This window comes from Ascaphus truei, chromosome 9 (genome assembly GCF_040206685.1).
Source record: "Ascaphus truei isolate aAscTru1 chromosome 9, aAscTru1.hap1, whole genome shotgun sequence".
NCBI lineage: Eukaryota > Metazoa > Chordata > Amphibia > Anura > Ascaphidae > Ascaphus > Ascaphus truei.
The window spans coordinates 19,410,412-19,423,871 of NC_134491.1; the positions used below are offsets into that span (position 1 = coordinate 19,410,412).

At 46.3% G+C, this 13,460-nt stretch overlaps 1 protein-coding gene across 1 annotated transcript in view; it reads left to right on the plus strand.

The window, feature by feature from the left end:
- Positions 1 to 10,983, plus strand: part of PALS1 (protein associated with LIN7 1, MAGUK p55 family member) — a 67,097-nt gene extending 56,114 nt beyond the window's left edge. The window contains exons 10-14 of the mRNA XM_075613571.1: positions 564 to 635; positions 1,254 to 1,421; positions 6,496 to 6,698; positions 8,602 to 8,712; positions 9,506 to 10,983. Of these exons, the coding sequence (XP_075469686.1) occupies positions 564 to 635; positions 1,254 to 1,421; positions 6,496 to 6,698; positions 8,602 to 8,712; positions 9,506 to 9,682 (731 nt within the window). The 3' untranslated portion in view covers positions 9,683 to 10,983. The remainder of the gene's footprint in view (positions 1 to 563; positions 636 to 1,253; positions 1,422 to 6,495; positions 6,699 to 8,601; positions 8,713 to 9,505) is intronic.
- The last annotated feature ends 2,477 nt before the right edge of the window (positions 10,984 to 13,460 follow it).

A 13,460-nucleotide genomic window follows, 5' to 3' on the forward strand; every position in this document is an offset into this window, starting at 1 on the left:
CGTGTTTCACCAGAAATAACCCACATGGTCCTGAATTACTGCATTTTAAAGTTCTTTTAGTTTATCATTTCTACTGAACATGTGTTGCCTTTTCGGAAAAGTCTTCTTTTAATACTGGAACATAGTGGTCAAGTTTAAAAAAATATATATATATTTATTAAGATTAATTATTATTATTATCCTTTTTTGGTATAGCTGAAATTCCCCCGCAAAAGAGAACATTAGAACAGGGGTGCTCAATTTCAGTCCTCTGATTGAGCCACGTGTGCTGAAACTGGGATATCCTGAAAACCTGATGTGTTTTGGGGGGGCCTGAGGACTGGAATTGAGCACCTGTGCATTTGGCACCTATGCCCTTTTTCCGATCTAGTGTGTAACGTCCGGCCCTGTGTATTTCCCAGTCATTCCTAAATCCCTTTGTGTTTGGTACTACAGAGGGCGGCTGTTCCATGAATTCACTACCCTTTGCATGAAGACACGCGCCCTCACATTCCCCCCGCGCCTCGCGCCCTCACATGGGTTTGACGGTCTCTTGCTATCTCACTTTTTTTTCTTATTTGCAGGGAAATTGTGGTGTGCAAAGAAGAATAAGAAAAAGCGGAAAAAGCTGTTGTACAACGCCAATAAAAACGATGGTGAGTGTGCGGTAATATCGGGCGGATGTTGGGAACAAGATTGTTCTGAATTTCCCAAAAATTTTATTGAACATTTCCACTTAACCCCTTCACTTCCCTAATGATGTACAATTAACATTAATATATATTTCAAATATATTTTAAAATACTTATGATTTTTAAAATGTTTATCCAACATCCTTTGGTGATCAGACTATCGGTTATCAGAACTAGGGGGGGTATCTGTGTTTGTTGTCCGTTGTTTGCATAATAACTATGATGCCGTTCTTAATCGGACAAACGGAGGTAGTGGATAAGATTGATTGCAGCAGATCCACCGAAAAGCGGATATTTATTTACTTTGTTCCGGAACGCAAATAAAAGTTACTTTTAAGGGTGATTAAATCTTACTTAAAGAGCTGGTAACACAGACATTTGTTTAAAAAAAAAAACTGTTTTTGACGCGCTACATTGTCCCTTTCGACGAGAAGCCACCATACATTATACATATAGCACATTGGGAGAGCTGGTGTGTGAGTGGCTGGGTTGCATGTTTGATGTCCTGTTATCGAGGTAACGTTTGGTTGGCCTGTGCTTGTACATTGTGCTTCCCTGACTCTCTCCGTTTTCTCCTTGAAGATTACGACAACGAAGAGATCTTGACGTACGAAGAAATGTCCCTTTATCACCAGCCCGCGAACAGAAAACGGCCTATTGTTCTGATCGGGCCGCAGAACTGCGGACAGAACGAGCTGCGTCTCCGACTGATGAACAGCGAGGCCGACCGATTTGCAGCAGCAGTACCTCGTAAGTTTGCGTGCCCCTTTGACCTGTACTGTGACATTCAGTGGACATGAGGCTGAATGGCGGCTTGTGATGTTCAGAGAACGTAATGCCGCCTTAGGACTCATCTCATTTGCAATCCTAGCGCAGTCTGCGCGGAAGAAAGGGACGTCTATAGATCTGATGTCTGGGCCATGCCCACTGGGTATTTTAAAGATGGCTACACACATCATTTAGTTCTGAAGTTGCAGTGTTGGACACAGTTGATTCGCTTTGCTTTATAGCAGGGGTGGCAAACTCCAGTCCTCAAGGGCCACCAACAGGTCAGGTTTTAAGGATATCCCTGCTTCAGCACAGGTGGCTCAGTCATAATGACAGAGAATCACTTCTGCTTTATAGGGTTACACCTTTTAAATAAGGGTTTCACAGAATGCAAATTGAAATGGTTCCAAGAAATGCACAAAGGTCTTCAGACGCGTAGTACAATGTCTGTGACCTACGAAGGCTGAATGTTAAACCCTTCAGTGCCTGTCCCCTTTGCAGAGCACTTCCTTGGCATGCTTTCATTGCCCAGGTAACCTCTGCCCTGCCCGACGGGTCAGCAAAGCATTGCTTATATAGGGTGTTTCATGGATCATTTACAATGCCGTCATATCTAAACATGTTCTCCTTCAGTGTCTCAGTGAGTAGCTCGTGGTAAGGTCACTGCCTTTGAAGTGGGTGAGCCCAGTTAGATTCCCAGTGCCGGCTCCCCCTGTGCCTCAGGCAGTCAGATCAGATGTGCGGTGTCCAGCAACGTGTATACTGTCTGTGCCATAAAGGAAAAAAGATCATTGTTTGTCTGGAACAGAAAGAAAGGTCTGTGTGTGATGGTTTGACAGGTCTGTGTGTGATGGTGTGACAGGTCTGTGTGTGATGGTGTGACAGGTCTGTGTGTGATGGTGTGACAGGTCTGTGTGTGATGGTTTGACAGGTCTGTGTGTGATGGTGTGACAGGTCTGTGTGTGATGGTGTGACAGGTCTGTGTGTGATGGTGTGACAGGTCTGTGTGTGATGGTGTGACAGGTCTGTGTGTGATGGTGTGACAGGTCTGTGTGTGATGGTGTGACAGGTCTGTGTGTGATGGTGTGACAGGTCTGTGTGTGATGGTGTCACAGGTCTGTGTGTGATGGTGTCACAGGTCTGTGTGTGATGGTGTCACAGGTCTGTGTGTGATGGTGTCACAGGTCTGTGTGTGATGGTGTCACAGGTCTGTGTGATGGTGTCACAGGTCTGTGTGTGATGGTGTGACAGGTCTGTGTGTGATGGTGTCACAGGTCTGTGTGTGATGGTGTGACAGGTCTGTGTGTGTGGTGTTGTCTGTGTGTGTGATGGTGTGACAGGTCTGTGTGTGTGATGGTGTGACAGGTCAGTGTGTGATGGTGTGACAGGTCTGTGTGTGATGGTGTGACAGGTCTTTGTGTGATGGTGTGACAGGTCTGTGTGTGATGGTGTGACAGGTCTGTGTGTGATGGTGTGACAGGTCTGTGTGTGATGGTGTGACAGGTCTGTGTGTGATGGTGTGACAGGTCTGTGTGTGATGGTGTGACAGGTCTGTGTGTGATGGTGTGACAGGTCTGTGTGTGATGGTGTGACAGGTCTGTGTGTGATGGTGTGACAGGTCTGTGTGTGATGGTGTGACAGGTCTGTGTGTGATGGTGTGACAGGTCTGTGTGTGATGGTGTGACAGGTCTGTGTGTGATGGTGTGACAGGTCTGTGTGTGTGATTGTGTGAAAGGTCTGTGTGTGTGATTGTGTGAAAGGTCTGTGTGTGTGATTGTGTGAAAGGTCTGTGTCTGTGTGTGTGATTGTGTGAAAGGTCTGTGTCTGTGTGTGTGATTGTGTGAAAGGTCTGTGTGTGTGATTGTGTGAAAAGTCTGTGTGTGTGATTGTGTGAAAGGTCTGTGTGTGTGATTGTGTGAAAGGTCTGTGTGTGTGATTGTGTGAAAGGTCTGTGTGTGTGTGTGATGGTGTGACAGGTCTGTGTGTGTGTGTGATGGTGTGACAGGTCTGTGTGTGTGATGGTGTCCGGGACTGATCGGGAGGGGGGGGGGGAGATGTGGGGGGCAATGTGCAGAATCAAAATATCTTTCTCTGACTTAAGGGAAAAAGCAGAGCTTTATTCCTATCGAGAGCTGAACATGTCAGGTCAGAGAGTTTGTTTACTTGGAAGTAGAAGGGCAATTATCATTCTATTTACCGTGATTGCTAAACCTTCCTTTTAATTGGAGCCACTCTTGGGGTACAGCCAGCTCGCACCATTACAACTGGTCAGACTCTGGGGATTTTAGTCCCAAGATGTTTTGAAGGTGAATTCAGTTTCTGCCTGTCGCCCTTTTTATCCCTTCATATCAATGAACATTGTCTCTAAATGTACTCTGTGTGTTCATACACAACCCCTGCGGGACTCCTGCACCCGGTCACCTAACTCCTGGGAGCCCCACCGCACCCGGTCACCTAACTCCTGGGAGCCCCACTGCACCCGGCCACCTAACTCTTGGGAGCCCCACTGCACCCGGCCACCTAACTCCTGGGAGCCCCCCTGCACCTGGCCACCTAACTCCTGGGAGCCCCCCTGCACCCGGTCACCTAACTCCTGGGAGCCCCCCTGCACCCGGTCACCTAACTCCTGGGAGCCCCACTGCACCCGGTCACCTAACTCCTGGGAGGTTCTTTTTTTGTTTTTTTCCCACCTTTTTTTTACCTGCAAACCCCCCCAAGCCCCCCCCCCCCCCCCCCCGCCCGCCATTTGCTGCAGGTCGTTATTTCTAATCTTCTCTCTCATACACAGTGTGTTTTGCCTGTAAATAATTTGTGCAAAACTCAATGACAAACTGGATTAACACTTTGTCGATATACACGATATGACTTTTGATATGAGATTGGGTAAAAATCATAAAAGCTCTCCAAAGAATGTGGTTACTACGGAAACAATTAAAATGTGGACAATAATATTCAGAAATCCCTTTACTGTGGGGGGGGGGGGGGTGTTGTTAAGGTGGCATTTACCAGCATTTAACCAAATGAACATAGCACTTCAGAATATACAGCACGTTGCTTCTGTTGGGAGCTAGAGGAGAGAATACTTTGCAAACTGCGCTGGTCATTCCTGAGCGATTGGGTCGTGTTTAGAAAAGCGCACTGCAGCCATTTTTCATCTGTCAGAAAAGTGTATGTCAACTTTGTATCTGGGAAATAAACTTTTTAAAATGATTTCAGAATGAGGCTTGTGACTAGCGGTAAGTAAATGTACTTAGGGCTGTCCCGTTTACATATTCTTGTAATATAATATTGTACAGGATGGCATGTAAAAGGAAAGGGTTCTTTACAGTAAGGACAGTTACAGTGTGGGGTTCATTACCCACTGAGACTGTGATGGCAGATACAATAGATTTGTTAAAAAAAAGTTGGCCATCTTTTTAAAAACGTATACAGGGATATACCAAATAAGTAAACATGGGAAGGATGTTGATCCAGGATATAATCTGATTGCCATTACTGGAGTCGGGAATGAATTTATTTTTCCCCTTATGAGATATCATTGGATGATATAACACTGGGGGGGGTTGTTTGCCTTCCTCTGGATCAATATACAGGCATACCCCGCATTAACGTACGCGATAGGGCCGGAGCATGTATGTAAAGTGAAAATGTACTTAAAGTGAAGCACAACCTTTTCCCCACTTATTGATGCATGTACTGTACTGCAATCGTCATATACGTGCATAACTCATGTAAATAACGCATTTGTAAAAGGCTCTATAGTCTCCCCGCTTGCGCACAGCTTCGGTACAGGTAGGGAGACGGTATTGCTGTTCAGGACATGCTGACAGGCGCATGCGTGAGCTGTCATTTGCCTATTGAGCGAGATGAACTTACTCGCGAGTGTACTTAAAGTGAGTGTCCTTAAACCGGGGTATGCCTGTACTGAATAGAAATATAGGATAAAGTAACTGTTGTATAAATATAACAGAAGTTGAACTCTATGGAGATTTTTTTTTCAGCCTCCTCTACTATGTAACTGAAGAGGCTTGTGCGGTCTCATCACCAGATGTACAGTACAGTCGCCTTCAGATGCCCTGTTCTCTGGTAATAGAAGGTGCCGTCATACCTAGTGAAACCGCTCCGGCTGCCTTGCAGGCCAGTGCTGGCAGTGGTGTGTTTAATACAAATGGAATACGGCTCTACTGTTTGCATCCTAAAGGTATTCTTTCTCACAGCATCATTGTAAAGGTCTGAGTGAGGACCGAGACGTTGTGAGTAATAAAACCTTCAGAGTGCACACGGTGTCTGCTGATGCCTTCTAATTATAGTGACACTACTCCCGTAATGTCAGGCTGCATCTTCAGCGTACAGTGGCGGAGGTGAAGCAGGGGCCACGGTTACCCAGTGGGAGGTGCGGTCCAAGTCCCTTTTTGGTAGCAACGAGGCCGAACTCTGCAGGGTAACAATATAATCTAATAATAATGCAAAATGCTGCAGGTACATCTGAAGGGGATTTGTGAACGGAAGTAGTTTAGTGTCGCACCTCCTCGTGATCTTGGGCAAGTCACTTTAACCCCCTTTGCTTTATTCCCCCAAATTAGATAGTAAGGTCTGGAGCAGGAATGTATTTAGCGTACACTGTTGGCACCATCGTTTTAGTACAGCGGTGCGCAAACTGTAGGGCGCGACCCCCAGGGGGGGCGCGACACTGCCGACGGGGGGCGCGGGGTTTACAGAGGCCCCGCGCGCTTCCCGAAGGCACTTAAATTAAGTGCCGGGGGAGCTGCAGGGCCTCTGTAAACCTAACTTACCGAGGCTCCGGCGGCTTCCTCCCTGCGGCACCATGGCAACGCGGCGTCAAAATGACGCTGCGAGGTCATGTGACGTCACGTTGCTATGGCAACGTGACGTCATTACGCCGGAGCGCGGGTAAGTTGGAGTTGGGGGGCGCGCGGGAGCGAGGGGACAGCCGTCAGGGGGGCGCAGGGAAAAAAGTTTGCGCCCCCCTGTTTTAGTACATTGAGTAGTCGATCACAATCTCCCGTTTTTAGATCGCCCTCTGTGTGTTCTTCAGATACTTCTCGGAGTCGACGGGATCACGAAGTGGCCGGGCGAGATTATCACTTTGTTTCGCGGCAGACGTTTGAGGCGGACATCGCGACAGGGAAATTCATCGAGTACGGGGAGTTCGAGAAGAACATATATGGGACCGGCATTGATTCTGTGCGGCAGGTTATCAATTCCGGCAAGATTTGCCTCCTAAGTCTTCACACGCAGGTAAGAGAACGTTCTGAACCAGGGGTGGCCAACGCCTGTCCTCAAGAACTACTGACAGGTCAGGTTTTCCGGATATCCCTGCTTCAGCACAGATGGCTGTCACCTGTGCTGAAGTAGGGATATCCTGAAAACCTGACCTGTTAGTGGTCCTTGAGGACTGGAGTTGGCTACCTCTGTTCTAAACATTTCGAAGAACAATTCTTTCATTGCAAAATATCCGCATTAGGCCCTTCACCCCCCCACCCCCCCCATACACCTCCCCCTTAGACATCCAGAAATGCCACACAGCCAGGCCTCCTGCAGCGTAGTAATGAGATGTGCCTTGACAGTTATTCACTCCCGCTAGACATAGGACTGGAATGTACTGGGGAAACTTCCCTAGAAGTGCGCAGCCGGGGCAGGACTGACATTATTGCGCCCCGGGCATAATCAAAATGTGGCACCCCTACTACTTGCCCACCGAGGGTCACCACGCGCAGGGCACCTCCGCCGCCATATTTGAGCAGGGTGCATGGGAACTGGAAAAGTGTCCTGGCTGCTGGCGGCCAAACTGTGTGCCAGGGCGCACGCTCACTAATGGTACCAGGGCGCGCGCTCTCTAATGGGGCACCCCTTTTCAGTTGGCACCGTGGGCAAGTGTCTGACCTGCCCCCCCCCCCCCCTTAATCCAGCGCTGTGTGCCGCCAACACATGGGTGACAGTTGCATTTAGGTGATTGATTTGCCTTTTTAACCAAAATGTGAGCGATTTGTGGCCATGGGGTAGACGCGACCGGGAGGTGTGGCGGAGGCGTGGCCATGACGTTACGAAGCTGGTTCGCCCTCATTGGGGGAACGTCTCGCGTGACCTGGCCGTCGCGCGGCAGAAACACATTGGTCTGCTCAAGGATCGCGAGCGCTGGCGCTTCTCATTGCGCACGCTCTATGGCCTGCCTCATAGAGGCACAGCATTTTGATCGCATCGCGGGCGCTTCTCATCGCGCACGTTCTGCGGCCTGCCTCAGTCACGGCATTTTGATCGCGCAGCACGCGCAGGCGCTTATTGTGTGTGCTCTATGGCATGTCATGGAGGCACGGTATTTTTGATCGCGTCGTGAGCGCTGGCGCTTCTCATCGCGCACGTGCTATGGCCTGTCTCAGAGGCACGGTATTTTGATTGCGTCGCGAGCACGGTTGCGCTTACCATGGGCGCGGCAGAAGCATGGCTACATTTAAATAAGATGCGATTTTCTAATTAATTTTTTTTTTCAAAGTTTTTCTATGTTTGCTATTAGCAGTTTGCTCCTTTAATGGGGATGTTCCATGCAGCTCACAGTAACCCTTCTTAATGTCATGGTTTCTTTTGAAATATACAATCCCCCTTAAAGTATAAAGTAATTATCACATATTTGCTTCTTGTGCCAGAGTAATTTTCTATTCTTTGGTTCTTTTTCATTGTTATCTTATATGGTAATTAATGTTTGTCACCAACATATCGCCAAACTAATTATGCTGCCATCAGAAGCCCATCAAAACCAGAAAAACCACTCCAGTCCTCAAGAGCCACCAACAGGTCAGGTTTTCAGAATATCTTCTTCGACTGAGCCACCTGTGCTGAAGCAGGGATAGCCTTTAAACCTGACCTGCTGGTGGCCCTTGGAGACTGGAGTTGGCCACTCCTGGTGTAGAAAAACAATTAACCTGAATATACAAACAGAAAGAGGTTGGGTAATGGTAAAACCCCTTTATAGCACGTGGTTACTTTTAGAGACATTAAATGTATGGTTTTCTTTTGAATGATAAACACTTACCTGCTTTGTGTAAATGTGTTTTCCTTTCCAGCTCGCAGGAGTTGAACCTTTTAATGAAGAGCAGTAATTGGAGAACTAATTATTTACATGTCATTTTATTTCTTCCCCTTCCAGTCCCTGAAGATGCTACGTAACTCCGATTTAAAGCCTTACATTATCTTCATTGCGCCACCTTCTCAGGAGCGGCTGCGTGCGTTACTGGCTAAGGACGGTAAAAATCCCAAGGTATGTCCATCTTGTTTTATCCCCGATGGTGTAAATTGCATGAAATGCCGTTGTTATAAAGTGAATTGCAGCTTGTTGTAGAGGTGGTATTGCAGGCTGCTATCTGGCAGTGAGGGGTCAATTATGGCCACTTGCAGGTTAATGAGACATAATACCTCCTGGTTATGTCCGGCAAGTGATAATTGGTAAGAGGTTTTTTGATGACCCCAGTTTGCCCCCTTATATCGCTTCTCATTCTGCCATCTCGCTCCTGCCACAGAATCATTCCTGTCCTTATGAAGGCAAAGTGGTGTGTGAGTAATGCTGCAGAGCTGCGGTTTCCAGCGTGTGTGTGCGTGTGTGTGTGTGTGTGTGTGTGTGTGTGTGTGTTCCTTGAATGGTTATATTTTTAAATATGACAAAATAAAATAAGCATGTCCTGAGGAATAAAATCGCCATTACCAAATGTGGTTTTAATGAGAGATTACCAGCGGCCTGCTGTCTTAGTGTAAGCAGGTAAACCAATGACTCCATTTAATTGCTTTGTTTGGTTTTGCTAAATAACTGAACACAAGAAATTATAAGGATGGTTGTGTTTTTTTTTAGTTTGGGAGATCAAAAAGTACTAGCGCAGGAGAAGCTATGAGCTGAAGTAACTGGGAGGCGCTGTGCAAAAGTTCAATCCTGTAAGGGCTGGGGGCAGCCCAGGCATTCGACACCATTTGCTTGGCCAGAAAATTGGGTCATTTGAGAACTAAACTAGGGAAGGGAAGGAATCAGTAACTGGATGTTTTTTGTTTTATTTACAATGCAGCCTGAAGAACTCCGAGAAATAATTGAGAAAGCCAGAGAAATGGAGCAGAACAACGGTCACTACTTCGACTCGGCGATCGTGAACACCGACCTTGAAAAGGCTTTTCAGGAACTTGTCCGACTGATCGATAAACTGGACACGGAGCCTCAGTGGGTTCCATCGTCGTGGTTGCGGTGAAGAGAATGTTTTTGTCGTCGGATCACTGGCAATCTCGGGAGGTTGCAATGCACATGCTGACAATTCAAGTGCTGGGGAGCCAGGTCCAGTCTCCGTCTTTAGAGCGTATCACGTTTTGATTGAGGTATTAAAGGAGGTGGAGATCCCTCAAGCTGTGGAGAACCCGTGGCGAGCTAGAACTTGCCATGTCTGCCGCGGTCTTGCCCAATCTTGCCAAGACTAACAATCTAGTTTCAAGGAGCAGCGCTTCCTAGAATCAATCTGGTGCGTTCAGGGTTAAATCTGGGGGATTGGTCCTTTCCACAACAAAAAATCGCACCTAGAAGTTTTTTTTAAATGGTGTTTAACGTTTGTGTGAACATTGGAAGATGAGGGGTTAAGCTTCCATTAAGCCTTGTGTGATGTCACTGTGCATTGAGCAAGTCTTTGCACCGTCTCTGCCCCTCCCCTTTCTCCTGATTGGTTCAGTACTCAGAGTTAAATACCTGTCCTTCACCCTTGAATCAGAAATATATGTAAATTACATATCGGGTTGTGTTTTCTTAACTCGGGGGTGGCCAATTCCAGTCCTCAAAGACCCCCGTCAGGTTTTCAGGATATCCCTGCTTCAGCACAGGTGACGCAGTCTTCAATTGAGCCACCGATTGAGCCACCTGGGCTGAAGCTCGGATATCCTGAAAGCCTGACCTGTTGGTGGCCCCTGAGGACTGGAGTTGGGCACTGCTGCCCTAACTCCAACTTGTTCCCTGCCAAAGCAAAGAGGCATTTCCACCTGGGATCAAAGACAATGGCATGAATATGTTTATTGGGTTAAATCCGGGTGAAGAATGCTGTGTACGTATTGTGCAGATATCCAGCAGCAGAGGCTGCGGCCGCCCTGCGCACAACGGGGCAATTTGTTTATGGTTTCTTTATCCATCCGCCCTAATATATTATATAGACTTTTATAGACTCCCTGTAGGGAGGTGGGGTGGGGGGAGAAACTCCAGTCCTCTAGGACCGCCACCAGGCCTGGTATTAGGGATGTCCCTGCTTCAGCACAGGTGGCTCAGTCAGTCTGAGCCACCTGTGCTGAAGCAGGGACATCCTGAAAACTTGACCTGTTGGTGGCCACTGAGGACTGGAGTTAGCCTCTCCTGCTGTAGGTGAATCAATGAGGATGGGAGATTTCAAGATGAGATGCTTTGGGTTACAATGTTGATAACCGGTGAAATACAATTTAAAAATACTCGTCTATAAAAAAAAAACCCTCAATCCCCTACATTCATCCTATGAAACATATCCCTTCCTTTGGGCTGCGGTGGCACTGCAGGCTTTTACATGGTGTTGGAGGCATCAGTACTAACCCTCCTGATTATTCTCTGCACTATTATCTGACCTGCAATGGTTCCTGGATACATAAATAATGCACGTTACCGTGAATATGAATGCATTTATCGCACTGATCATGTTTGGGGGGTGTGGGGGGGGGGGGAGGGTAGGAATTACCGTTTTGGAGAAGAAATGACTGGGAATTCCTAAGCAACTGGATGTACTTATACAAAATAGATTGTGTTTTAGCAATATGCTGTAGAAATTCACGTGGCAGATAACGCGCTGGAAAGTTCACATTTTGCCACTATTTTGAAACCAATGTTTTTTTTTTATTTTTTATTATCTGGGACCTAAAAACATTCCATTTTATAATAGCACTTCATACCAGCGGTAAATCTCTTGTTTTACAAATGGCTAAGAATGTAATCTTCCGCCTTGTTTTATTATTTTGGGGGAATAAGCTTGGGTTCTGCAGTTGCATGAGATGATTTAACATGAAATTCCACAGTCCCAAGAAATGATTTGCCGAGCTACTGATCCGTGACACCGGTTCCTTTCACACCGCAAATGGAGTATGTACGTTTCCTTAAAACCTATGGGATTGTATCATGTATCTCCTGTGTGTAATACTGATGTAAAAAAGCAGATTTTAACAAAAGCCTCTATTTTGTGTTTAAATCTGGCGCTTTAAGAGATGGCCTCTCTTTGCTGATCTCTTTGGAAATCTCCTTTATTTTGCCATTAATTACAGAATATATTTAAAGACAGGTTATGTCCTCTAGGAAAGGGTGCTCAACTCCAGTCCTCAAGACCCCCTCCCTCCCCCCCCCCCCCCCCAACAGGTCTTGTTCTAAGCCTATCCCAGCTTCAGCACAGATGAGCCACTGATTGTGAGCCACCTGCGCTGATGCTGGGATAAGCGTAAAACATGACCTTTTGGGGGGGGGGGGGGGATCTTGACGACTTTAGTTGGCCACCCCTGCTCTAGGATTCCGGAGGCTGCCATCTTTAGTAATGTCCTTTTTAAAGCCCTGAAGTGCGTTGAGCTTCCTTAGGCTACGTCCCTGGCGGCGCATGCACAGACAACGTCGGCGGTCTGTAGAGGAGCGATGGGATGCGCGGGGGGAGGGGGGGTTTATTCATCTCTCTGTCTCCTGCTTCTGAAACATCACATTACAGGACAAACATTACAGAACAGACGTTGGGAAGAAAACACATTTATACTACAGATAAAGGGTAAATGAATGTCAATGCATGCTATATTAATGGTATCAGAAGTTAAAGATGGCTGCCTATTGACTCCCACTGAGAGATGTGGAATATCTCAATTGGGATTCATTCTGTATTGCTAATTAGTGGTCATTTGCCCAATAAAAACCTTAAAAGCTTCTGACTTAGAAACAACTTCCGTTTTAGGGCTTGGCGTTGACACTGGCTGCTATTTCTGCTCCCAGAATCCCTTGTGTCTCACCCTCGCTATTGAGTGGCTTTTCCTTCAAAGTAAGAGCGGTGGCATGAGCCTGGCTTTGAAAGCTTCATCAGATTCTGCCCGCAATGTTTTTCCTGTCCTTGGCAGCAGAGACTTTCTCCCCCTTAAAATAAATAATAAATCCAATGTTTCGGCGGGATCTGCAGGAATGGGAAACTGAGGGGTGCCCTGTCAAAAGGGGAACCTTTAATAGGGGTGTGACCTTTATTTTATTTTTTATTTGACCGTGCGCTTCAGCCATATTGTTAGCCTTTTATATTTACTTTTATGAAGTTTCGGAAATCCATGTATTCCTTGTAAGCTGTTGCTCTGTCTTGAGCAGGCCTGCAATGTTTAGGGCCTACAGATCTTTTCCTTCACTTTGCTATACGTTGTAATTGGCATTGTTGAACAAAAACTACTTGAAGATATAAAAAAATATATATATTAATTAATTGAGCCCCGTTAACTGAGCTAGACATAACTACACTGCAAGTTCCTGGGGTAAATGTTTTAAACTAAAATCCAACTATTTAGATTCATTATTGATTTTATGAGACCCAAAAATTCTAAATGTTAAATCTTTGTATTTTTAAAGGATTTATCAGAAAATTTGCCCAGAAGTTCGTTTATTTGTAATACTGATATTGATGGGTTTGTGTAACGGTTTTGCTGCCCAGTCAAGTACTCGACAAAATAAAAACTACATCTTATGGTTCATTTATTGGTGGCACATGCCATTCATTAGTATGGAATGATACTAGCTTGTGAGACAGATTCAAGGTACAGTCCCACATAGCGCCAAACTGAACTAATGACAGGAACACATAGGTTAAAACTTGGGGATTTATAGCCTTGATATTAAAAGGAATCCTAGGAGAAATATTGTTCAGAGGCCGTCCAAGCAATATTTTTATTTTTAGCATAGGATTAAAGCAGGGGGTCTCCGGAACTGAACCCCACTAATTTCAGATCTGGGGACCCCCTGCTTTCGGA